This window comes from Channa argus, chromosome 12 (assembly GCF_033026475.1).
Source record: "Channa argus isolate prfri chromosome 12, Channa argus male v1.0, whole genome shotgun sequence".
In the NCBI taxonomy this organism is placed as follows: domain Eukaryota; kingdom Metazoa; phylum Chordata; class Actinopteri; order Anabantiformes; family Channidae; genus Channa; species Channa argus.
The window spans coordinates 496,410-521,474 of NC_090208.1; the positions used below are offsets into that span (position 1 = coordinate 496,410).

At 40.4% G+C, this 25,065-nt stretch overlaps 1 protein-coding gene across 3 annotated transcripts in view; it reads right to left on the reverse strand.

The window, feature by feature from the left end:
• Positions 1 to 4,717: 4,717 nt before the first annotated feature.
• The window catches only part of LOC137137360 (uncharacterized), a 35,976-nt gene continuing 15,628 nt past the window's right edge, over positions 4,718 to 25,065 (reverse strand). For 2 of the 3 annotated variants that reach the window (XM_067523537.1, XM_067523535.1), the window contains 9 exons: positions 22,806 to 23,183; positions 18,875 to 19,204; positions 15,923 to 16,249; positions 14,934 to 15,260; positions 13,981 to 14,301; positions 9,880 to 10,218; positions 7,691 to 8,014; positions 6,837 to 6,882; positions 4,718 to 6,304 (listed from right to left, as the gene is read on the reverse strand). In XM_067523537.1, the coding sequence (XP_067379638.1) occupies positions 6,241 to 6,304; positions 6,837 to 6,882; positions 7,691 to 8,014; positions 9,880 to 10,218; positions 13,981 to 14,301; positions 14,934 to 15,260; positions 15,923 to 16,249; positions 18,875 to 19,204; positions 22,806 to 23,183 (2,456 nt within the window). In that variant the 3' untranslated portion in view covers positions 4,718 to 6,240. The remainder of the gene's footprint in view (positions 6,305 to 6,836; positions 6,883 to 7,690; positions 8,015 to 9,879; positions 10,219 to 13,980; positions 14,302 to 14,933; positions 15,261 to 15,922; positions 16,250 to 18,874; positions 19,205 to 22,805; positions 23,184 to 25,065) is intronic. The other variant, XM_067523536.1, reaches the window with a different exon arrangement.

Sequence of the window (25,065 nt, forward strand, 5' to 3'; positions counted from 1 at the left end):
AGAAAAGTGTTCACAGTTCACAAGATGCAAGAAAGAGCAGAAAGGAAGGTTTTTTTTAGCCGAAGGCCTCTTTTCATGCTTCGCTGCAGGACCCATTCCTAGATTTAACTTGCGTATCCTGTATATCCATAATAGTCATTGAATCTTATTCACTGTGTTTTTTTTTTTTAATACTCTTGACTTTGCTGTTTTATTGTGTACCTCTGATGAACATGGCCTTTGGAGCTGTGATTCAAGTCGAACTTCCAAAAATGATTTAAAACACGTCAGCACAACACACCAGTCCACTGGGTGACGTAATGTTCAACTTTGTCAAACAAACCTGAACTAGACACGGACATTTTTGCAGTCAGCAGATGAAAATTCAATACTGTGTAAATACGTTCTTTTCTTAGTGGTGTACTTGTACTTTTATACTTTGAGTGCATTTTTTTATAGCATGTACTTAGTACTTGAGTAAAGAGAGTGAAGTAGTACTTCTCCTTTTAGAGGAGTGTTTTTTCATTGCAACCTCTTGCCTCTTTCTGTACATCTACCAGCTACAAACTCTGCCATTAATTCAGATTGTTTCACAGTAATTATTCCTTCTGTTCATACTCACCATTTCTGTAATGACAGCACTTCATTTTCATGTGAGAAAAAAAAACAGTCAATAAACCTGCAAATCAAGTCCTGTTTGTCATTTCTGCAAATATCCTCTTCCATATTATACACCTAGTACTTTCACTTGGGATACACTGAGCACATCAAATCTAAACCAATATTCTATCTATCAGGATTAGAAATCAGCAGGACCCAAAAGGAGCAGAACACAGAGGAGTGGGAAGCAATGTTAATTTATTAAGAGAATGAGTAATGGATGAGCCGGGGTGGTGACGATGTGGAGACCAAAAGGTGCAGGACAACTAAGGACGGCCGGGAAAAAACCTTGGGAGAAAAATAGAGCAGGAATCTAACAAAGTAACAACTAAACAGACAAAGTATCAAATCAACAGAAAGTATCAACAAAACACAACTCTTATCTTCTGGCTTGTGCCTTAGAACATGGAGACTGGTCACTCGGGGAAACAGGAAGATAATCTGGCGGAGAACAACAGGTAACCAGGGCTTAAGAAAGGGAGGTAACAGGTGTAGGGAGTCTAGGCTGATAGGCAGCGCAGCGGGGAGGGAGAGACAGATGCTCACCAGGACAACACGGAGCGGAGTCACGGTCTTGACACTATGTAACATGTTAAATTATGATATATAGTCACCAAACCAGTGACAACAGCAGTTTATTCTGGAAGACCATCCATTAATCCAACAGTACGACAATTTGGAAATTTTGGCCACAATGTGTTCCTGCATATTTGTCAAACAGAACACTTTAAGACCTGCAATTACTTGTATTATAAAATATGTCACTCGCAAATTGGTGGGTGGTGGGGGGATAAAGACAGAAAAAAGTCTTCAGTTGCACAGCTTTCAACAGGACACCGATTACAAGCACAAGACAGATCACACCAATCCAAACCCTCAGTGGCTATGAGGCCATGAGTCATGTGACTTTTAAAGTCTTCATATGATTTGTGCTCTGTGAGCAGGTACAGCTTGTTGGAGCAAGTGTTTGCTTTGGGAAACTTTGATAATTCCCCATTGTCCTCAGCGTCACTCAGAAAACAGAGACATGGACAGGGCTTCAACACAGAAGGTGGTAGGGTTTTCACCCCATGTCCTCCAATGGGATCTCTGAGTCCTCATCTACAAGATAATCATTGGAATAAACAGAGACTGGGGACGGTTATAATACTTTTTGCATCTTTCAGTTTCTCAGAGACACTTTATACTTGAAAAACTACATTTGAATACATTAAACTCACACCTCTCAGCTACCCACACACACTGACCCCAAGTAAGTCACTGTTTGTGTGTGTGTTGGTGTGTGTGTGTCAGAGACAGGAAAAAGGAGGAAATTAGTCCACATCAAACATGTCTCCTCCATCAATGATGTGTAGGCAGCTGGTGCATTTGCTCATGTTGTGACCAGCACAGTGGTTTACAGTGTAACATTAGCTTTAACAGGTAGCTGGCTGGAGGTGTTTTGGCCCTGATGGTCCACGAGACAAACATTATTTTACTGTATCTAGACAGTGACAACTTTAAAATTCAGTAATTACACACGGTCTAAGCAGTGCACTCCCAGTGATGAGTCAGACCTGAGGAATTGAGCTTTCAGTTTGAAATGACCAATTTATGTCTCCACGTCCAGCATGGACATGCTAGTACCTAGCATAAGAATGCTAGTGGAAAGAAATACAGCTGCTCTGTCAGCGTGTTTATCCGACTGTTACTGCTCTGTGTGTGTGTGTGTGTGGAGGCAAACCAGTTTGAAATAAGTTCATGTCAAAGCGTTTTTCTCACCGTGCAGCATCGTCTGAATCGTCAGCAACGTCTGACATTTACTTTCAATTTCTGATGCTCATTACTTCCTCCTGCTTCCTCCATCAGAGTGAACTTCCTGCTCCAGTGGATTCATGTTAGTTAGTAAAAAGCAAAGTTTTCAGGGAGAAAAGAGCTGAGTTGACAGAAAGAAGCACGTTTCTAAGCTGACAGAAATGTTCTACATATACCAGAAAACTACGATCGTTCAGCTATGAAAACATGTGATGTCACTTCTCATCACGTTTGTAAAAAGAGTGTTTTTACAGACACAGTGTCTCTTACAATACGTCATATGTTCGTATGATTGTTATGTTAAAAAACCAAATATGCAGAAGGTCAATGAGTGTCTGACAACTTTGTGCTTAGCTGCTAATGATGCTCCTCGTGAGATGGTCGGCAGCCCTTGAGTTGAACTTGTCTTATCAAACTCTGAATTTCCACAGAATGAGAACTTATAAAAAATTGAAATGAAATCAGAAACAGTGCTGTGGTGGTTACATGAACGTGTGCCGTTAGTTGTGTCCCTCAATTATATTATCCTCACCTAAAGCAGGGACAGCACAGTCAAAGAAGAGGTCAAAGGTCAGTGACCAGGAGCTGACATGTTGTGTGTAGATCACATGAAGACAACACACAGTGTGTGTAATTATAAATACACTAATCACACATCACTTGTTGCTTGTTACTTCCCCTCTCAAACCTTCAAACACTCCAACATACAAATCACAAATCAAACCTCCCTATTGCTGAGCTTCCCTGGATGATGAACATTAATTAGCCAGGAATTTGTTACATTAATGTGGTGAATCATCGCATGGAAACAGCAGTGTTCCAGTTTACAGATGGTTATTGTCATCATATATATCATGACTACTTTAATATGTAATGTAATAACTTAATTTGAATTAGTTAGGAATATTTGCAGCTCATATTTAACTTTGAAGATAAGAAAAATGTGTTGAACCCCAAGGAAATATTAAAGATTGCAGCAGCCCAGTGACAGTGGCACTAGTTGAACAATAAAATAGATAAATTAGCAAAGAAATATACAGGCAGACACACAGTATCACAGTATCACAACAGCTGCTGTGTTTGCTGAACGTTTGCAGTATTTGGACATTTCTGTGATTCCAGTATCTGCTGTCAGTCAAACAGAATCAGCAGCAGCTTCATGATGCAGTTTCAAGTGAGAACGTGAAGAACAGAGCAGAAGGTTCAGCTGCACTACAGTATCATTACTCTATGTCCATATAATATTCCTATATTGTCCAATATGATGATGACAGGAATGTCCCAACAATGCAATTGTGTATTTATTAGTCCTACATTGTGGTCAGTTCATCACCAATGTGTTTAATGTTGGAGGATTTTAATGTGGAGCTGTTTGTGTTTGTGTCAATGCAGAATGTTCTCCACCTCCTCCTCTTCCTCCAGCTGCTATCTGTCCTTCATTTCTACATGTGTGATGATGTCCATCTACTACAGCATGAAGACAGGTTGGTTATAAACACATTTAAACTCAAATGGCTTTTTGGAAAAGTCCTATTTGTACTCAGACTGTAGTAAAATACACTGCAGTACAGTTTGTATATCAGATGTACTATGTGTACTATAATATATAACTTCATGTAGAATTAGAACCTTTATTGCTCATCATTTAACACATAAATATTTTTTACATACATGTTGAATATATGACATTCATGAAATTCAGTCTCTGCATGTAACCCATGCACCTGGGGGAGCAGTGGGCTACAACAGGTGGTGTCTGGGGAAGTGACACTGAGGACAATCTTGGGGGTTGTGAAGGTCCTCTGGCTGTCCCTCATGTCTCTGTGTTTTTGTCTTCCTTTTGTTCTGGTGGACAGAGTCTATTAATGCAACTGGGTGCAACCTTGTCAGTTGATCCAAAGACTCATAAAATGTGTCGTCCACATTCCTGCTCTCTGCACCACATGTTGCCTCTTCACACATCCACACAATGACGCTACTGATGAAGTGACTGAACATTTCACATATTTAACATATTTTTGTTGCTGTCTATGTAAACAAACATAATTCTTCTGATCTTCCCACTACAACCATGTTTATAGTGTCTCAAAAAAGACACTGTTCACGGGTCACACTGTTATTAAATTACTTAATTTACAGTTTTGTAGCTTCACCTGTGATAAAACATCATTTCATACCTGAGTGTATTTTGTATTCAAATACAAAGTTAGAAGTGGCTGCAGATGTTCTCCAGCTGTTGCTGCAGCTTCACTTCAAACTCACATGAAAACATTGAAAAGACGTGTTTGACATCAAACATGTTTATTCTTGAATAAGCTCATATGATCAAATACTACAGATCATCTTCACTGAAGCTTCAGTGTTTCTGTAACAAAGAGCATTTGAAAATGAGAAGATGCTAAAGCCACAATATTTCCATCAGATGGACACAACATTTCAGTGAGACAACGTCCACAAACAGCAGATCAACCTGAACTGTGTCCAAACAGCTGAAGCTTCACAAACTAAATTTGATGTGTAGAATCAGTTCTGCTGATGCATCAGATCCAAGCTGCAACAAGCTGATACAGAACATTTCTATCCATGATACTGTCACACATGCTGTGTACTGTGTGTTAGAGGTTACATTTCTATTCTACATATGTGAGAGAGAAACACAGAGTGAGACCTCTGTCAGAGTTCAGAGGATCTAAACCAGAGCTGATCATCAATAATCACCATTCAAAGTGTTTAACTCTGAATCAGACTCATTCAATCCAACCTGCAGTTCATCTTTCAGCCACCAGGTGTCACAAAGCTGCTTTCAGTGACTTTGACTCTGACATTATTCCAGGAGGAACCAGCAGATTGGGTGGAAATAGTTCTTTGTTAAATGGACATGAATTACTTGAAGATACTAACATAGATCAGACGACATGAGTTGCTCAGAACTGTGTTAAAATACGGCAGCAAGCACAAAAATAATTCCTGTGTTTGTTTTACACACAGGAAAACGTGGTGCAGCTGTGGCAGAGATTTGCATTGATGATAATAATGATAAAGAATTTAGAAAGTAGATGTGTTTGGTGGAGTGTTTGTATAGACTGCATCATGTTCACTGTCACACTGGGACTAATGCTGGATTAGACTGTGTGACATCAGCAGTGCTGTGACATCACACAGGCTCCAGTGTGACCTCAGACGCTGAGAGGATGAATGTGGAACTGTGGCCTGTGCTACACAAACAGAACATGAGTGAACTGGCCTGTATGTTGATGTCAGGTGAACTGATGAAAACCACTTCATGTCCATTAGACAGAGATCAACTAAATCCATTGTGTGATCATCATGTTTATGTGCCAGTTCACAGAAATACTGGGAATCTGCTCTTGTTCAACTATGATCTCAGTGTAACAGTCACTTTCCTCTTTCACAGAAATACTCACATTTGTCTATATACCTGTCAGTTTTCAGTCTGCCTGTGAACCCACCTCTTCTTCCCCCTCACTACTCAAGTGAATAAGGACACAGTTGCACTACTAGTGGACAAGTAAAACAGAAAGGTAGCTGTAGGCAACTGGACTCAAACCTTTGATAAGTTTAAAAAAGTAGGACCACTGCAGTTTTATAATGATTATTAGTTAGTTAGTCTGGTTATGGTTCATTTTAACATGTTATTTATAGGATTGTTTTGTGTCCAATTCACATTGATACATTTTCAGTCAGGAGGAGACAAAATGTCCTCCTGTCTTTGTCCATCATCCAACAGCTCCTTCACTTCTGATCCAGAGTCAGATCAGATCAATAATCAAACATATTGATCCGTCTTCAGAGAGGTTGGTTCAGTGGAGTTGATTCATTGTTTGCTGATGTTTCATTCATCAGCTCAAACCTGCAGAGGAGACAGAAAATAATCTCTGCTCCACTTAAAGGATTTAATGTAACTGATCACAAGCTTTAGAAAGTAAGTGTTTATTTAGTGCTGTGTAACATTTTTAAGATGTTAGGGCCCCGATTAGTTCTTCGATTATTCCAACCCTGCAGCCAGAATCCTAAACAACTGTGTTCAGACAAACAATGATCATGAGTCAGATGAACCTGGATTATGGATTTTCTAATGATCTTATACACTAATAACTGGATCAGTCAGCAGCTCAGAATGACAAATGTTCTACATGCTGATTAAATAATACATAAAGTAAAGTGGGTCAATATCAAGTGGGAAAATAAGCTGTCAATCATCAATCAGTGTTTGTATGAATGTGTGTGACAGATGCTGACATGGTGAAAAAATACATGAATAAACTTCCTGGTTTCTTTACAGAAATAGAATCATATGATACAGTATCTGGATCCATGTGTTGATTTATTTTACCAGAAACTATTTGTATTAACAAATAGAAGATTTAAAAGTAAAAACTTACTCAGCCATCTGAGGAGCTGGACGAGGAATTTTGAACTTTGGTTTCTCTGCAGAAAGAGAAATCAGTCAGTCAGATGAACACATTTCTACATCACACAGAGAAAAACATCCTGTAACTACTGATGTGTTTTTCTTATTGTGGTTTATAGAAAATGTGATCAGATGTGGATCAGTGCAGGTTCTGACAGTAGTAAACACATCGGCAATGAAAGAGCTACTGTGAGATATTAATTCATAAAGTCAACAACAATTATGAACAACTTGGTGAAACTTGGATCATTTGATGCAAAGTGTGATAAGTAAGAAAAGTGCTGACAGTGCAGCTTCACATGTATGAAGGTAAAAGCAGTTTGGGAAACTGCTGACTGATTCTCAGCATTTCATCAGCACTTGAAGAAAGCAGTGAGTGACATGAATGAATGGTGTTAATGATGTGGTCTGTTCACAAGTGGTGAAGTGCAGGAGGAGACGGAGCCCAGCTGAGCTGAAGCTTCACTCAGCTTCTGTCCAATCAAAGACAAGAACAGAGCTGCAGCAAAGCCACAATTTCAGCTTGACTCTGTCTCCAGTCACACACAGAAAGAAAAGAGACAAACAGTCCTGATAATAATCACTGCTGGTCTGTGGGGGACACTGCTGTCTCAGACAAGTCAGGATAAATGCTTATTAAAGACATCTAGTGACAGTGGACAGGAGACTGTGGGCAGAGCTGACTTTGGTTTGACAGGTGTTTCAGGAACGACTTTGATTCACCAAGTTGTTCACCTGCTGCAGCTCTGCTGTGTGTGTGGAGACACTTTGTAGAACTTTGTCTGTGAGGACAATATACAAAACTACTAATCACACAATTCTCACCTCTGACTCTAAGCAGGACTCTTTTCTGTCTCATGATGACTCCATTATAAAACACCTCACAGACATATTCTCCTTGATCTCTGTCTGTGGGGTGTTTCAGGGTCAGACTGAGGTCTCCAGTTTTCAGCAGGTCTTTCTTCATCTCTGTTCGTCCTCTGTAAAACTGGTCCTGTTCTTCAGTCTGGTCAGACCTGTTATGATACACATGGACTATCGTTGGTCCATGTCTCCACACCACTGTAGTGTCCGCAGGCACCAGGTGCCCTGTGGTCCTGAAGGGCAGCTGGACAGACTCCACTCCCTCCTCCACTATCAGCCGACAGTCTGAGAGGACAACAAACCACAACATCAGCTGGACAGACAGCAGCAGCAGTTTAGAGGACACAGTTGGAGAGAAGCTGAAGAACCCGATCAGAACCCACATGTTTCCAGGAGTTAAATGATATTTTTGATATAAATGCACATAAAATAAAGTCTCCATCAACATGTCAGCTGCTGCTTTCAGTGTTTAAATAGCCAAAGTCTGGAGGTGAGAGCAGGTTTGAACAGTCACAGTTCATTAGATCATCATCAACACATGGAGACACAGCAACTAACAGTTTGTAGAACCACAATTTACCAGAACAATGAGCTGTTTCTCTTTGTCTCTTTGACCTTTGACCCAGAAACCTTCCTGTGTGGCTCACACAAGGCTGCAGAGGTCACAAACTGACCTTTGACCTGTGTTTTAGAAACTTAAATCAACCTTCTCTAGATGAACACAGACTGTTCTCCTGGGACATATAAAGACACATGGACACTGAAGCCTTGACTCTCTAAGTGTAAATTATCCAGAGGACCACACTGTGATTCCTTATCAGGATCCCACTCAGGATGAACCCAGGAGACTCTGACATGGATCTGAACACATGAGGAAACGTAATCTGACCTTTGTTCTTCTGTTACATTCTGATGATCAATATGGGGATTAAACCTCATCACTATCATCCTGTCTTCATTCACCATCTGCTCATTGTTTCAGGATGTTTCCTGTGTTAAACACTATTATCCATCACTTTAATCACCTGGATTTATCTCAGTGCTTATTAGATCAATAAATCAGGTGATGTTGCTGTTTGTTCCTTTGGTGACAGAAGTCAGGGGTCACGTATCAGAGCTGATTCATTCATGATGAACTGGTTCTAACACAGTGATCATCTCTTAGAACTGAATGGTGGTGGTGGTACTGAGCTGGAACTGAAGTCAATCTGGAATAAAAATACCTGTTACAGCACCAGGTGTTGATGTGACTAATCTGTTGGAACAATTTCTTTCTCACTGTGATTCATTAAGAACTCGATCTTCTTTTGCTGCTGCAGAAAATAAATGATAACACATCTGATGAGCTTCAATATTCACTGTGGCCATTTTTAAACCACCACACAGACACCAAACCAACACTGAACCCTCCCCCCTGAGTCCACAGCCCAGACTCTCACTCGTCATCAACACACCTCTGCTGTTGGCCAAAAACCAACCAACCTTGGATGTTGATGTACAACTTCACCCCAAACTGCAGGTTCAAACATCCTGAAACTTTCCAAAGGAGCTGACTCTGGTTTCCCTCAGTGCTGAACAAAGTTCAGACTGCCCCCTTTTATCCAAACCATCTTTTCAACCACATCAGCTGCTTAGAGATGTGGTTTTTATCATCACATGGTTTTTCTAGTCTCTTGTTGACTCAGTCAAATTAAAAATGAAAAATATTTTTCAAATAACAATAAAATTTCTCAGTGTCAACATTTGATATGTGTCTTTCTGTTCAATATCAAACTATTGGATGCATTATTTATTTACATTGTAGATGGTGTCTCAACCTTATTGGAAATGGGGTTTGTTTTATTGTTCCAGGAAAAAATTATTACAATTAAACTAATTATTACAGTCATTCAATTAATTAGAGAAACTTATAAACTTGCATTAATAGTGATAGTACAGGTGATAGTACAAATATAAATTTAGTTAATAAATCTAAAATATGAATTATATATCAATGAATGAATATATGACATATTAAAACAAATAATAAAACAAATATTAAATATCTTAATTAACAAAGAATTGAAAAGGAATAATAATAATAATAATAATAATAATAATAATAATAATAATAATAATAATATTGTAATTTGAAAGCTCAACAAACTGACCATTGACCCTGAGCTCCACTTGTTTCTTCATCAGGATGTTTCTGTCCCTGTTGTAGACGGTGCAGGTGTAGGTGTTACTGTCTCTGTCTGTGGGGTGTTTCAGGGTCAGACTGAGGTCTACAGGTTTCAGCAGGTTTCTCTTCATCTCTGTTCGTCCTCTGTAAAACCTGATCTGTTCTTCAGGCTGATCAGAGCCGTTCTGATACACATGGACCTTCCTGTAGTAAATGTCCATCCACTCCACTGTGACGCTTCTAGGCAGCTGAACTGTGAACTGTTTACAGGGCAGCTGGACAGACTCCTTCCCTGGTTCTACCTCCACCACCTCCACCTGACAGCCTGTGAGGACACAAAGCACAACATCAGCTGCTTTGCTGTAAGAAACTTTTCTCCTTAGAGTAAATCATCAAACAGCAGCTCAGAGCAGCTGTTACTAATGTTAATTCCAGGATTTAAATTGCTGACAGGACAAATGAAATGAGTTGTTTTGAGGTGTGTTTGCTCCAACAAGACACTGCTGCCTGTTCCAAAGATTGTCTCTGTAACAACTCTAAACACAGTGAGACGTCATTATGTAGTAAAACTATCAGCTGATGCTGCATCACTTTCAGAATCTTTAGCTTTAAATGTTCACATCATGTCAATAAATCAAAAATGAGGACCCTCAGTAAACTATTTGAAGCACGGAGCCAAAGTCAGTTCATATGGAATTAGAAACAAAGAGCATTGTACAACTTCCACTGAGCATCTTTGGCTCAAATACTTGATAAACTCAGACTAAATACATCAAATACTGTAGTTCTCTGTTCAATGCAACTGCAAGGTGACACAAGCCAGTGTCTTCTTGTGCCAGTTCCAAGTCTGGATAAATGCAGAGGGTTGTGTCAGGAAGGGCATCCGATGTAAAACACATGCCAGATCAAACATGCGAATCGTGACAATGACTTCCATACCGGATCGGTCGGGGCCCGGGTTAACAACTACGCCACCGGTGCAGTTGACCTACAGGGTACCGGTAGTAACACTCAGGTGGACGACATTTTGTGTAGACGCTGTAATCTGAAAGACATCAGTGACTGTGAAGTATTGGTAGGGGAGAGTGTAGCCAGACAACACAGGATGGTGGTGTGTAAAATGATGCTGGTGTTGAGGAAGATGGACACAACTGGACAAAGGCAGAGCAGAGGACGAAGTGGTGGAAGTTGAAAAAGGAAGAATTCTGTGTAGTTCTCAGGGAGGAGCTGAGACAGAGTCTGGGTAGTTTGGAGGTGCTTCTAGATGACTGGACTACTACAGCTAATGTGATCAGGGAGACAGGTAGGAAGGTACTCGGTGTGTCATCTGGAAAGAGGAAAGCGGACAAGGAGACTTGGTGGTGGAACGAGGAAGTTCAGGAGTGTATTCAGGGAAAGAGGTTAGCTAAGAAGAAGTGGGACACTGAGAGGACTGAAGAGAGTAGACAGGAGTACAGGGAGATACAGCGTAAGGTGAAGGTAGAGGTGGCAAAGGCCAAACAAAGAGCATATGAGGACTTGTATGCTAGGTTGGACACTAAAGAGGGAGAGGTGGATTTGTACAGGTTGGCCAGACAAAGAGATAGAGATGGAAAGGATGTGCAGCAGGTTAGTGTGATTAAAGATAAGGATGGAAATGTATTGACAGGTGCCAGGAGTGTGATGGGAAGATGGAAGGAGAACTTTGAAGAGTTGATGAACGAGGAAAATGAAAGGGAACGAAGAGTAGAAGAGGTGACTGGTGTGGAGCAGGAAGTAGCAAAGATTAGTAAGAGTGAAGTGAGGAGGACGTTGAAGAGGATGAAGAGTGGAAAGGTAGTTGGTCCTGATGACAAACCTGTGGAGGTATGGAAGTGTCTAGGAGAGGTGGCAGTAGAGTTTCTGACTAGTTTGTTTAACAAGATCTTGGAGAATGAGAGGATGCTGAGGACTGGAGGAGAAGTGTACTGGTGCCCATTTTTAAGAACAAGGGAGATGAGCAGAGCTGTGGCAACTACAGAGGAATAAAGCTGATGACCCACAAAATGAAGTTGTGGGAAAGAGTAGTGGAAGCTCAGCTAAGGGCAGAGGTGAACATTTGTGAGCAGCAATATGGTTTCATGCCTAGAAAGAGTACAACAGATGCAGTATTTGCTTTGAGGACGCTGATGGAGAAGTACAGAGAGGGTCATAGGGAGTTGCATTGTGTCTTCGTAGATTTAGAAAAAGTGTATGACAGGGTGCAGAGAGAGGAGCTGTGGTATTGTATGAGGACGTCTGGAGTGGCAGAGAAGTATGTTAGAGTGGTGCAGGATTAATGCACTTCGACGCTTTATTGCAAGAAGAGGTCAAGTTTTAGAAATACGCTCAGATAATGGAACAAAGCTCAAAAGGACTTTAGAAGAATGGAACATGTCTAAAATAGAAAATACACTGACCTACCGTAGCATCTGGTTCTCACTATGGAGGGTTTGGCGTTTAATTTGTTCCATTAGGAAAATACTCAGCCCTACACTGAAAGATCAATGTTTGGATGAAGAGGGTCTGCAGACATTACTCTGTGAAGCTGAAACCATCATAAACAGTCGGCCAATAACTAGACCTTCCAACGATCCAAATGACTTGGAGGCTTTGACACTAAATAACCTTCTTCTCGTAAAAACCCAACCATCTATGTCTCTGGGAATTTTCCTGAAAGATGATCTTTATGCCTGCTGTGGGTGGTTGGGAAAATTATCTATACAATGGAAGATGAATATGGTCTAATCCAGCAGGTTTGCATCAAGACAAAGACCAATGAGTTGGATGAACCCGTAACTAAGGTCTGTCTACTCCAAGAGTCAGAATGAGACAGTGGTAAAGACTGATCTGCTACAGTGTGTTAAGTGCTGGTGACCTCTGACACCAGGAGAAAGAAGAGAGAAGACCATAGGAGACTGGTCATGTTGTTTACATCATTGTTTCTAATATTGGAGCATAATTAAGCTGCCTTTAAAGTTTATATTTTGAGTTTGTTTAATCAGTTGTCAAGGAAACAATTTAGACAGAATGTTTGTTACAAGAGAAACAGTTCAGCTCAGCTACAGAAAGAATGTGACCTGGACTACAAGAGAGAGCAAAGGACCTGACCACAAGATAGTGGGGAGCGCAACAAGGTAGATGTGAAAGATTGAGTGTGTGTCTGTGGAAACCAATCGGCTTATCGGCTCAGTTGAGAAACGTGGAAATTAATAAATGCTCAGTGTTCAACATACAATGATCTCTGGAGTGGACAATTGTTGGACCAACTCTACACATGTATTATCAGTAGAACTATGAATCAGTTAAAAACATAAAACATTTTTTAAACTGAACCTTTTACTGTGATTAATTACGAATAATTGAACCCATATTTGGACCCAACCTGATTCAGATCATCTAGTTTTGATGACAAGTCAGAGTAATTATTAATGTATTAAGGAGAATATGGAGGAAATGGCCCCCTGGACGTAGTAGAGAGCCTACATGAACCATGTGTTTTCACAAACTCCCTTTACTCTTATGCGTTTGGAGTCATTTTCTTTGGTTTTTGATCATGTTACTAAACCCTTTTTACCATCACACCTCTTCTTTCCATGTCCCCTCACATGTAACCAATGTGAATACTGATAACTCCTGTTGCTACACATGGACATGTTCTCCAGAACACAGTGAGCTCTGATGATAAACTATGTTAAACTAACATTGTTAAAGTGATGCTCTCACATTTCTGTCAGCTGATACTTGGCTTAGTGACCCATGTAGGTTTGGAGGCTGCATCAGCCGACATGGTTTTAATCACTAACTTGTACAAATGGACTTTTTAAATGCTGGAGGACATTTGCTGTGTTACCCTGTGAGGTCATGTTAGCACAGCACCAGTTCTTGTCGTCCATCTTTTCATTTCAAACTAAAATGTGAGGTTTTTTCTTAGTGTGGCCTCTTTTGACATCAGCACCTGCTTCACTAAGGTCATTAAGGTTCATTCAGAACAAACAGAAGCAGTGAAACAGTTTCTAGATTGATGAAAAACATACAGTCAACAACTCTATGAAGAAAATAGACAAAACAACCAATTCAGATGTCTCACCTTTGACCCTGAGATTAATGTTTGTCTGTCTTATGATGACTCCATTATAAAAGACTTGACAGACATATGTCCCTCTGTCTCTGTCTGTGGGGTATTTCAGGGTCAGACTGAGGTCTCCAGTTTTCAGGTCTTTCTTCATCTCAGTTCGGCCTCTGTAAAACTCATCCTGTTCTTTAGGCTGATCAGAGCCCTTATGATACACATGAACTATCATCACTGGTTCAAATCTCCACACCACTGTAGCGTCAACAGGCAGGTCACCAATGGTCCTGAAGGGCAGCTGGACAGACTCCTCTCCCTCCTCCACCTCCACCTGACAGACTGAGAGGACAACAAACCACAACATCAGCTGGACAGACAGCAGCAGCAGTTTAGAGGACACAGTTGTAGAGAAAGCTGAAGGACAGAACCAGATCAAAGCAGAAGGTAACAGGGGACAGAAATCTAGAAACTAAAAGCAGCTTTTGATCAGAGTCTTGATGCTGTTGGGACGTTTTGTCCATGTGCTGCTTTACAGTAATGTCTCATCTCAGTGTTGACCTGCTGTCTGTTGCTTTTCTTTGGGACATTTCAAAGTCAACATTTAAGAGAAGAAGATTTCAGACCCAAACATGTCTTCTGAGTCTTAGTTCCACACAGCATTTCAAACACATGTCCAACATGAATCCACAGGAACCTTCATCACATCTAAAAAAGATGGATAGGATTGAAGTTGTTCCAGGAAAATTCAATTCATTAGTAAACTAATTAATAGAGAAATGTATATACATTTATGAGGTGAAATAGAAATGTTAACAAATCAGCTTTAATAATAACTTAGTTAATAAATCTAAAATAATTTATAGATTATATATGAATAGATAATAAAACAATAACTGAAAAATAATAATTATAATAATATTAATGTAGTAATATGACAGCTTAGCAACAGTTATCATATAAACTGAACTGACCTTTAAACCTGAGCTCCACTTGTTTCTTCATCAGGATGTTTCCCTCCCTGTTGTAGACGGTGCAGGTGTAGGTGTTACTGTCACTGTCTGTGGGGTATTTCAGGGTCAGACTGAGGTCTCCAGTTTCCAGCAGGTTTCTCTTCATCTCTGTTCGTCCTCTGTAAAACTGGTTCTGTTCTTCAGGCTGATCAGAGTTTTTCTGATACACATGGACCTTCTTATTGCCTCTGTCCTCCCACTCCAGTCTGACGTCTTCAGTCAGGTGAACTGTGGTTTTATAGGGCAGCTGGACAGACTTCTCCCCTGAATCCACCTCCACCTGTGGGACTGAGAGGACAACAAAGCTCAACATCATGTGGACAGACAGCAGCAGCAGCTCTGACACATTTTCTTTCAGTGGATGAAGTGAAAAGATGTTTGATTGGTTCCAGTCTGAAATGTCTCCATGTCTCCATGTAACAGAGACAGTGTTGTCTTTGTCTTCAGTCCCTCAGTTTGGTTCTTAAACCTTTATTTCCTGTCTCTGACAGAGAATCACTGTCCCATCATCTGACTTCACTAACACTCAGTAAATGATATGAAGTCAAACACATGTTTGTTTCCTATCAGTGAAAGTTACAAACTAAATGTTGACAGGATCAGATTTGATGGATGATGTGGAAGCAGGTTGAGTTTTATTTTGAAGTGAAATAAAATCATCAGTGATGTTAATAACTTAATGAAATGAGATGAAGAAAATCCAACATCACATCTTCTGCTTCGAACCTTCTGAGAATTTAACTGATCTGGTCTGAAAAAGACTCTGAGGTTCTGATCAAACAGCAGAATGTTCTAGAAAGTTAATTTATAATTTATTTTATAATTTAAACATGTTAAATATAAGGATAATAAAATAATAACTTGGCAATAGTTGGTCTATGTATGAACATTAGCAACAGTTAGAATTAACATGGGCAACAATAAATTCAGTATCAAAACTCTGAACTGACCTTTGACCTTGAGCTCCACTTGTTTCCTCATCAGGATGTTTCTCTCCCTGCTGTAGACGGTGCAGGTGTAGGTGTCTCTGTCTCTGTCTGTGGGGTGTTTCAGGGTCAGACTGAGGTCTCCAGGTTTCTGCAGGTTTCTCTTCATCTCTGTTCGTCCTCTGTAAAACTGGTCCTGTTCTTCAGGCTGGTCAGAGCCGTTCTGATACACATGGACCTTCCTGTCATTACTGTGTTTCCACTCCACTGTGACGTCTTCAGGCAGGTGAACTGTGGTTTCATAGTGCAGCTGGACAGACTCCACCCCTGAATCCACCTCCACCTGTGGGACTGAGAGGACAACAAAGCTCAACATCATGTGGACAGACAGCAGCAGCAGCTCTGATGGTAACAGGACCTCACTGTCCCATGAAGACACTCAGGAACTACTACTTTGGTTCGGATTTATTTGAATGAAACTTTACACATACATGCAAGACACTGCCCTGAACACGGGTGTTAAAAGTTTCTCCACTGGAGGGGGCTATAGTGGGTGCTTTTATTTTCGTCATCTTATCTTCAGAACTTCAATAGTGTTGAGAGGGCAAGATGGCAACAGTTGATTCCTTTGGACAGGCTGCCATCTGCTGGAGAGTTGGTGAATAGCAATTTAAAACTTCTTCATTGCTTCATGTGCTGTCACTTCTAAGCAGCTCAATATCTCAAAAACTACACATGCTAACGTGATGAAACTTTCTGGAAAGCTGCCCCATGATGAAATGCTTTACATGTTACAGTGTTGCCTCTATTGCTCCGCTGGGCGAACTGCAAATGATTTTTATTGTTTTGTTCGAGTGCTGTCACTTCTACAACGTTCAGAGCTGCAGATTCGCCGATGGCTGACGCAGCTGCAGCGGCTGGCTTTCAGCAATCACACGCTTTTTCTGTAGGAAATGCCCATAGTTATTATTAGTGGGAGAGGAAGTCTTTTGCAGCTCACAGTCTTTGAATTTTTCCAATAGGACTAATACGTTTTCATATTTTGAACATTTTACGAGGCAAAGTCTCCGCACTTTCCTACCCTGACTTTGCATTTGGCTCATGATTTAGCAGGCAGGCAACAGTCATTGTCATGGTAACGGACACAGCTGCATGAGATCATGTGATCAGCCTCAGAGCTGTGTCCACACACTTTACCTGAGTTTTTCTCCCTCAACATACACAGTGGAGTTACACACTCCCTCACAGACAGGAAACACATTTTCAAAATAAAAGCATTGCATCATACTTTATCCCCTTTTTAGCACTTAAATGATTTTTAGCATTTAAATGCTAAAATGAGTTTGTGGTAAAGTCTCCCGACAGTCCACACACACACACACACACACACACACACACACAGACAGGAAAGACACTTTCAAATTAAAAGCTCTTTTCAATTGTTTTTCAGTTTTTCAGTATTACAATGGTCCCTTCATTTCTAAATATTTACTTATTCCTTTTTTCTTTACACTTGTAACAGCAACTTTTTACTCATTTACTTCCTCCATGGTTACTTTTTTCTTCGATTTCAACTTTTCGTGGACTGTTTTTTTCTCCTTTTATTGTAATCTTCTTTCTTTCTCCTTTTGTTCGTATTCATCTCTCTTCAGCGTTTGCGGCTTTGAACATGCAAATGCCTCCGCTCGCTGCAGCTTCTGAGGGGTTGGCCTCTATCGGGAGATTTCACAGCTCTCCCTCGTAATTTCCTTGGAAATTGCCTTTTCTAGTTCAGGTCTACAATCCTTCCCGTTCGCTGTGGTCTGCCAAAGAACAAGATCTGGTGGTCCCAGCACCGTTCAGAAGACACCAAGCAAAACTCTTCAGCTCATTGATCCCACGATAGTGGAACGAGCTACCAAACTCTGCACGCTCAGCAAAGTCACTCTCAATATTAAAAAAACTGCTGAAAACAGAACTAAAAAAAAAAAATTCCTTTCTCTTCTTTCTTGCATCTTGTGAACTGTGAATACTTTTCTGATAGGACTTTGCTTTGATGTTTTCTCCTTGATTTAGATTTTTGCTGCCACGAACCTCACTTGTAAGTTGCTTTGGCTAAATGACTAAATGTAAAAGTAAACAGCTATGCACACCACGCTGAGGCTGTTTGTGAAACTGCAATTGTTTTGATTTTTATTTTCAAGCGCTTTTGCTTTTCAAATGTTTAGAGCTTCTGGTCTTGCGGCAGCGAAGGCTGTGAGCAGCTGCAGCAGCTGCCTTTCAGCAATCACATGCATCTTCTTCAGAATATGTCCATTCTAGTTCTTCTTAAACTTCACCCAGTGTCCATTTGATTAAGGAGACATCACTGAGTCTAAATGGGGTCTTTTTTTTTTACTTAAAAATTATTATTATTATTATTTCAGTTATCAGGAAATAAATCCATTCACACAGCATTATAATACATAATCAACAACAATCAAAATGCAACAATCTCCAATTCTACAAACAAATCCACCTCATATCCATAGATGTGTTAGTTATATCTCAAACATCTTCCCAACTTTAAAGTACTTTTTTACCTTACTGGTACTCAAAGTGTTTTACACTGATTCTCATTCAGCCATTCACACACACACACACACACACACACACACACACACACACATACACGGTAACGTCCATGGAGAAGTGAAGGCTTTTTCACAAACAGGGCTAATAACTGTATTTATCAGTTCCATAACAATTCCACACCTTTTCTCTCTATTATGCTTGTACAGAATCTCACTGTCCCATTTTGTAGCTGAGGATTTTGCTCTTTAATGACCTGTTATGGTGGTGAATCATCAAATCTGAGCTCAGTTTTTCTGGAACTGAATCCAAACCTGCTTTGTGTTGTAGAGTCATAGAGCATCAGACTATGAAGCTGAAATTAAAATCTGTGTTAAAATCTCTACAAACTGGAAGCAGTTCATGTAGCATAAAGACTGAACTGACCTTTGACCTGGAGAATCACATCTTTCTTCATCAGGATGTTTCTCTCACTGCTGTAGACGGTGCAGGTGTAGATTCCTCTGTCTCTGTCTGTGGGGTGTTTCAGGGTCAGACTGGGGTCTCCAGTTTTATGCAGGTTTCTCTTCAACTCTGTTCGTCCTCTGTAAAACTGGTCCTGTTCTTCAGGTTTGTCAGAGCTGTTCTGATACACATGGACCTTCTTGCTGTATTTGTCCATCCACTCCACTGTGACATCTTCAGGCAGGTGAACTGTGGTTTCACAGGGCAGCTGGACAGACTCCACCCCTGAATCTACCTCCACCACCTGTGGGACTGAGAGGACAACAAAGCTCAACATCATGTGGACAGACAGCAGCAGCAGCTCTGACACATTTTCTTTGAGTGGATGAAGTGAAAACATGTTTGATTGGTTCCAGTCTGAAATGTCTCCATGTCTCCATGTAACAGAGACAGTGTTGTCTTTGTCTTCAGTCCCTCAGTTTGGTTGTTAAACCTTTATTTCCTGTCTCTGACAGAGAATCACTGTCCCATCATCTGACTTCACTAACACTCAGTAAATGATATGAAGTCAAACACATGTTTGTTTCCTCTCAGTGAAAGTTACAAACTAAATGTTGACAGGATCAGATTTGATGGAAGATCTAAAGTTGATATTTCCGAAAGAAGCTTTGACAAACTCTGAATTTAACTGTGAGAGAGAAACTGAAAACTGAACCGTTTTCAGTTCAGTGAACTCTGAGTTTCTCACTCTGATTTAATCAGCAGATATCAGATTGTATGAGTCACCATAGCAACAGCTGAATAAAGACGTGAGCTGTTGTTTGAATTCTGTGCAGATAAAAATCACTGTGATATTAAAGCTCATTAAACAGTGAAAGAGTCTGTGTTGGAAAAAAGAGGCTGGGACACAAAGATTCAGGATCTGGGACAATAAAGTAAATTACCTCATAGTAAATAACTACAGCACACAAATATGAATAATGAATTGGGTTCTGAGTTTCTAGGATATTAATATTTCCAGAGGGAAATTATAGAAATGAATCTAGTTTGTGGAGCAGAATCTTGTCTCTGAGTGAGGACTGTTTCACCTAATGTGTTACAAGTGGGACACTGATGGACACTGAGACAGCAGCAGACAGAGGACAGGGATCAGTGACAGGGACTGAGTCCATGTTCTTTGGTTTGTGGAATCTTTCAGATGCTGCTACTGCTACACGTTGACAGATAGAAACAAGGTTCCAACTGTAACATGTTAACAACGTGTTCATGCTGACAGCTGATCTACAATCATTGTTATGAATATTTGTATGATTTTATATTTTATGGTCGTCTATGAGTCATCTTCACACAGTTATATCTGGAAAACTCCATGTGATACTGTTATGAAACGTACAGCTGCCCCATGATGACATGTTTCATGTTAGTTTGACCTCTCTAGCGCCACCGAGTGGCCAATGATAGAACTCAGAGCATAACTCATTATGAAACTTTGGTCATACGTGTATGAGGCGGTTTGCAACTAGGGGGCGCTACAGGCTTCAGTCAATGCCCTATATCTTCAAATCTAAAACTTTCAGAGAAATTAAGTTGGTACACCGCTGCACTATGATGTCCTGCTTCACATGCTACATGTTTGAATCCACAACGCCATCATGTGGCCATTTGTGGAACTGCAGTTGAATGTTTTTTAAATTTTGCATTAGTGTAATTTCTACATTATTCAGTGCTTCAGTTCTGACAGCGGCAATGGCTGCAAGCATAACACCACTTGCTGCCAAGTTTTGATGCTGCAATTGTAAAATAAAATTTGTAGCATCTGTTTTCACTTCTAAAGTGTTCAATTTATTAGCATACTCACCAATGCCCTTATTGTATAGTTGAATTGTATAGTGTATTTTATATCTTTATATTTATTTGATCTAATTCATTTTATTTTATTTATAAAGCACTTTACATTTGCTAACAAATCTCAAAGTGCTACACAAGCGGCTTAAGACCAGGAATAAAACATAAAACATGTAAAGCCTAAAAACATATAAAACATAGAATAGTACAGGATTAAAGTAAAAAAGTAATGATCATTTTAAAATGATCACTTTAAAATGCTTTTCTAAACAAAAAAGTCTTTAACTGTTTTTTGAAACAGTCCACAGTCTGTGGTGCCCTCAGGTTCTCAGGTAGAGCGTTCCAGAGCCGTGGAGCAGCTGCTGAGAAAGCTCGGTCCCCCATTGTATGGAGTTTGGGTCTGGGGGGGTAGAGGCGATAGGTGTTGGTGGAACGGAGGTGTCTAGTTGTAGATTGCAGTGTGAGGAGTTCCTTTAGATACTGTGGGGCATTTCCATGGATGCACTGGTGGGTGAGTAGACAGACTTTATAATCAATGCGAAGGTGGATGGGGAGCCAGTGAAGTGTCCGGAGGACAGGAGTGATGTGTTGGTGTTTCCGCACTCTCATAAGGATCCTGGCGGCGCTGTTTTGAACATATTGGAGCTTTTGAAGGCTCCTGCCGGGGATTCCAATGAGAAGTGCATTGCAGTAGTCCAGCCTGGAGGAGACAAAAGCGTGGACCAGCCTTTCAGCATCACAGAGGGACAGAGAGGGGCGGAGTTTGGCTATGTTTCTGAGATGAAAAAATGCAATTTTGCAGAGGTGTTGGACATGTGTTTCAAATTACAGGTGAGGGTCAAACTTGACCCCCCAGGTTGTTAACAGAGTTGAAGAGGGTAATGGTGCGACCACAAAAAGAGATACAATTAATGGGGGAGGAATGAAGCTGGTGGGTGGTACCAACTAGAAGGGCTTCGGTTTTGGTGCTGTTCAGCTGAAGGAAGTTCTCTGTCATCCACGCCTTAATGTCCTCCAGGCAACAGGTGAGAGTTGACGGAAGTGTCGGTGGGGTCGGGCTCAGTCTCACGTAGAGTTGAGTATCATCAGCATAGCAGTGGAAGGAGACTCCATGCTTGCCAATGACGTGGCCCAGTGGGAGCATATAGATGTTGAAAAGGGTCGGCCCAAGAACCGACCCCTGTGGCTCCCCACAGGTGACCAAGTGTAACTGAGATTTGGCGTCACCTAGGGCCACACACTCAGCTCTATTTGTGAGATAGGAACTGAACCACCCTAAAGCAGTTCCAGAAAAACCAACAGTATGCTGCAGACGATGGAGGAGAATTTTGTGGTCAACTGTATCAAAAGCGGCAGTGAGGTCCAGAAGAATGAGAAGGGATGGGAAGCCCTGGTCAGCAGCCATTAGGAGTTCGTTAGTGACCCTGACCAGGGCTGTCTCTGTGCTATGGGAGGGGCGGAAACCGGATTGAAATGTTTCAAACAGATTGTGTCTTTTGAGGTGATCCTGGAGCTGGGCTAAGACAGCTTTTTCCAAGACCTTTGATAGGAATGGAAGATTGGAGATTGGACGATAGTTTGCCATGACTTCAGGATCCAGGGAGGGTTTTTTTAGACGTGGTGTAATTATTGCGGTTTTCAGTGATGTTGGGACTGTGCCACTCTGAATGGAGTAATTAATGATGCTGGTGATGAGTTGGCTAATCTCTAGATCTTAGCTGCACTGTTAGAACTACCTGTAAGCACCATGGATCCGAGAGAAATGCAATTTCAGTTCCCTGTATGTATGTATGTACTGTACATGTGGAAGAACTGACAATAAAGCTTGATTTGACTTGACTTGACTTTTTCAGTGTTGTTGGTTCATGATGTAGCTGAGGATTTTGTTCTTTAATGACCTGTTATGGTGGTGAATCATCAAATCTGAGCTCAGTTTTTCTGGAACTGAATCCAAACCTGCTTTGTGTTGTAGAGGCATATAGCATCAGACTATGAAGCTGAAATTAAAATCTGTGTTAAAATCTCTACAAACTGGAAGCAGTTCATGTAGCATAAAGACTGAACTGACCTTTGACCTGGAGAATCACAGCTTTCTTCATCAGGATGTTTCTCTCACTGCTGTAGACGGTGCAGGTGTAGGTCCCCATGTCACTGTCTGTGGGGTATTTCAGGGTCAGACTGAGGTCTCCAGTTGTCTGCAGGTTTCTCTTCATCTCTGCTCGGTGTCTGTAAGAACTGTCCTGTTCTTCAGGTTTGTCAGAGCCGTTCTCATACACATAGACCTTCCTGTTATTATTGTCCTTCCACTCCACTCTGACGTCTTCAGGCAACAACGGAGCTCTACGGCACAGACGAACCAGATAATCCAGGCTGCAGACTGACAGAACTGTGGTTCTGCAGGGCAGCTGGACAAACTCCGCCCCTGAATCCACCTCCACCTGTTGGACTGAGAGAAAATCAGAATGATCAAAGAGCAGCAACAGACACTTTTGAATCAGTCTGATCCAAATGTAGACAGTGTGGATCTACAATGACAAATGTAGAATGTAACTCTGTTTGACATTATTACAGTTTGTATCTTTGAAACTACAGGTTATTTCTGCTTAACTCTACACACTGATACAAACCCTTAAACCAAACCAGGAAAACATTACAAACACAACTTCCAAAGCTCTTCAAACTCTTTACAAACAGGTTTTAGTACATTAACAAAGTCATGACTGAGTTAAGCACAGGAAACAACAATTACACACTGACAGTATAACTGTGCAGTTTGCAAGGTTGTGTTATATATGTAGTAAATACAAATACACACAGTTATTCAAGTCTTTAAAATACAGATGTGTTTCTGCTCAGAATGTTCTGTTGTAGAAGGTTAGAGTTTATTAACGTCTACGAAACTGACATAATGTAGCAATATGGGTAATCAATACTAATATTGATAAAAGGCCTCACACTGGGAATAAAAAAAAAAGATTAATCAATCAAACCACGTTAATCAATAACGTAGCCTTGTTACTGTATTGAGCAGTTTCTAAAAATAAACTCTTGGTCTAATCTCAAAAAGCTGCTTCAGTCTGTAACTTGAGGAAAAGTTCAGTTTGGCTTTGGCAGCTGGGTAAGAAGAGTTAAAATGTTACAAAGTTACACAGAAAGAAAAAGAATTAGGTGAAGACAAAGACGACGAGTGAGTCCAGGTCCAGCCTGAACTGATCTTCAAGTGACCTTCCTGATACTTTAAAGATGAAACTCGTTTTCTTAGTCCAAATACAGATTCTGCATTAGTCTGACTTTCTAATCACTACGTGATCATCAAGTGACAGAAATCACCAGAATATGACACAATCTGAAATCATCTAGTGATATTAAAGAAGCACATCCACATATAGACATAAGTATTTAGACATCACGTGTGTGATAATCCTGCAGATTTAAGTGTAGATAAGGTTATCATTGATAACTCCTATAGTGTCAGAGATTACCAGTCTATCATAAAGTAAACAAAGCATTAGGTCGTACTATAAAACTGGATGTTCATATTAATTTAATAATAAACATCACACAATCTAAACTGGAACAAAGTTCAGATTAGTCAGCATGTGCTACGTGAATATAATGAGCATCTGTGTTTCCATCAGACATTTAAAAATGTTCCTATTTCCTCAAAAATCAAATGTTATGAGATGACTGGGAACTTATTATTCAGGTTGTATGAAGCTTGAGAGATGATATTAGTTCATACAGATATTGGACACATACCAAACTAAAGTCAATCTCATTTGATAACAGTTTATGGTTTTTAACCACACTTTATTACATCAGAGTAGGTGGTGTAGATATATTATCATCCCTGTCAAAACCTCCTGGGTACAAACTGAGGTGGATCTGATTAGGACGTCTTCAGTGTCTCCATGAGGAAGAGTGTTGATAATTTACACCTATAAAGCAGCAGAGTTATGTGTCCATGTCCGAACAGAATCCTTTATCATCTGGAGACAATTGAGTTAAGCCTTCAAGAATAATGAAATAATACAATATCAGAAGTGTGGGGGTCTTTTACAAACATAAGTACACACACGTTCATGATGACAGGATGCTGCATCACTGTGTCTGACATTCTCCAGACAAAGTTAAAGGTTCATGTTTGTTGTATTTCTCTCTCTACATTCTCATTGTCTCCTTCAAAGGAAGAATATCTCATCATGAACAGCAGGTGTAATAACTATGTTCTGCCAGCACCTGCTTTCTGACTTGGAGAATCTCTTCTTTACTCTGCTGTTAGAGCAGGTGGAGCAGTTTATCTGAATCACTACTTTACCACTCACACA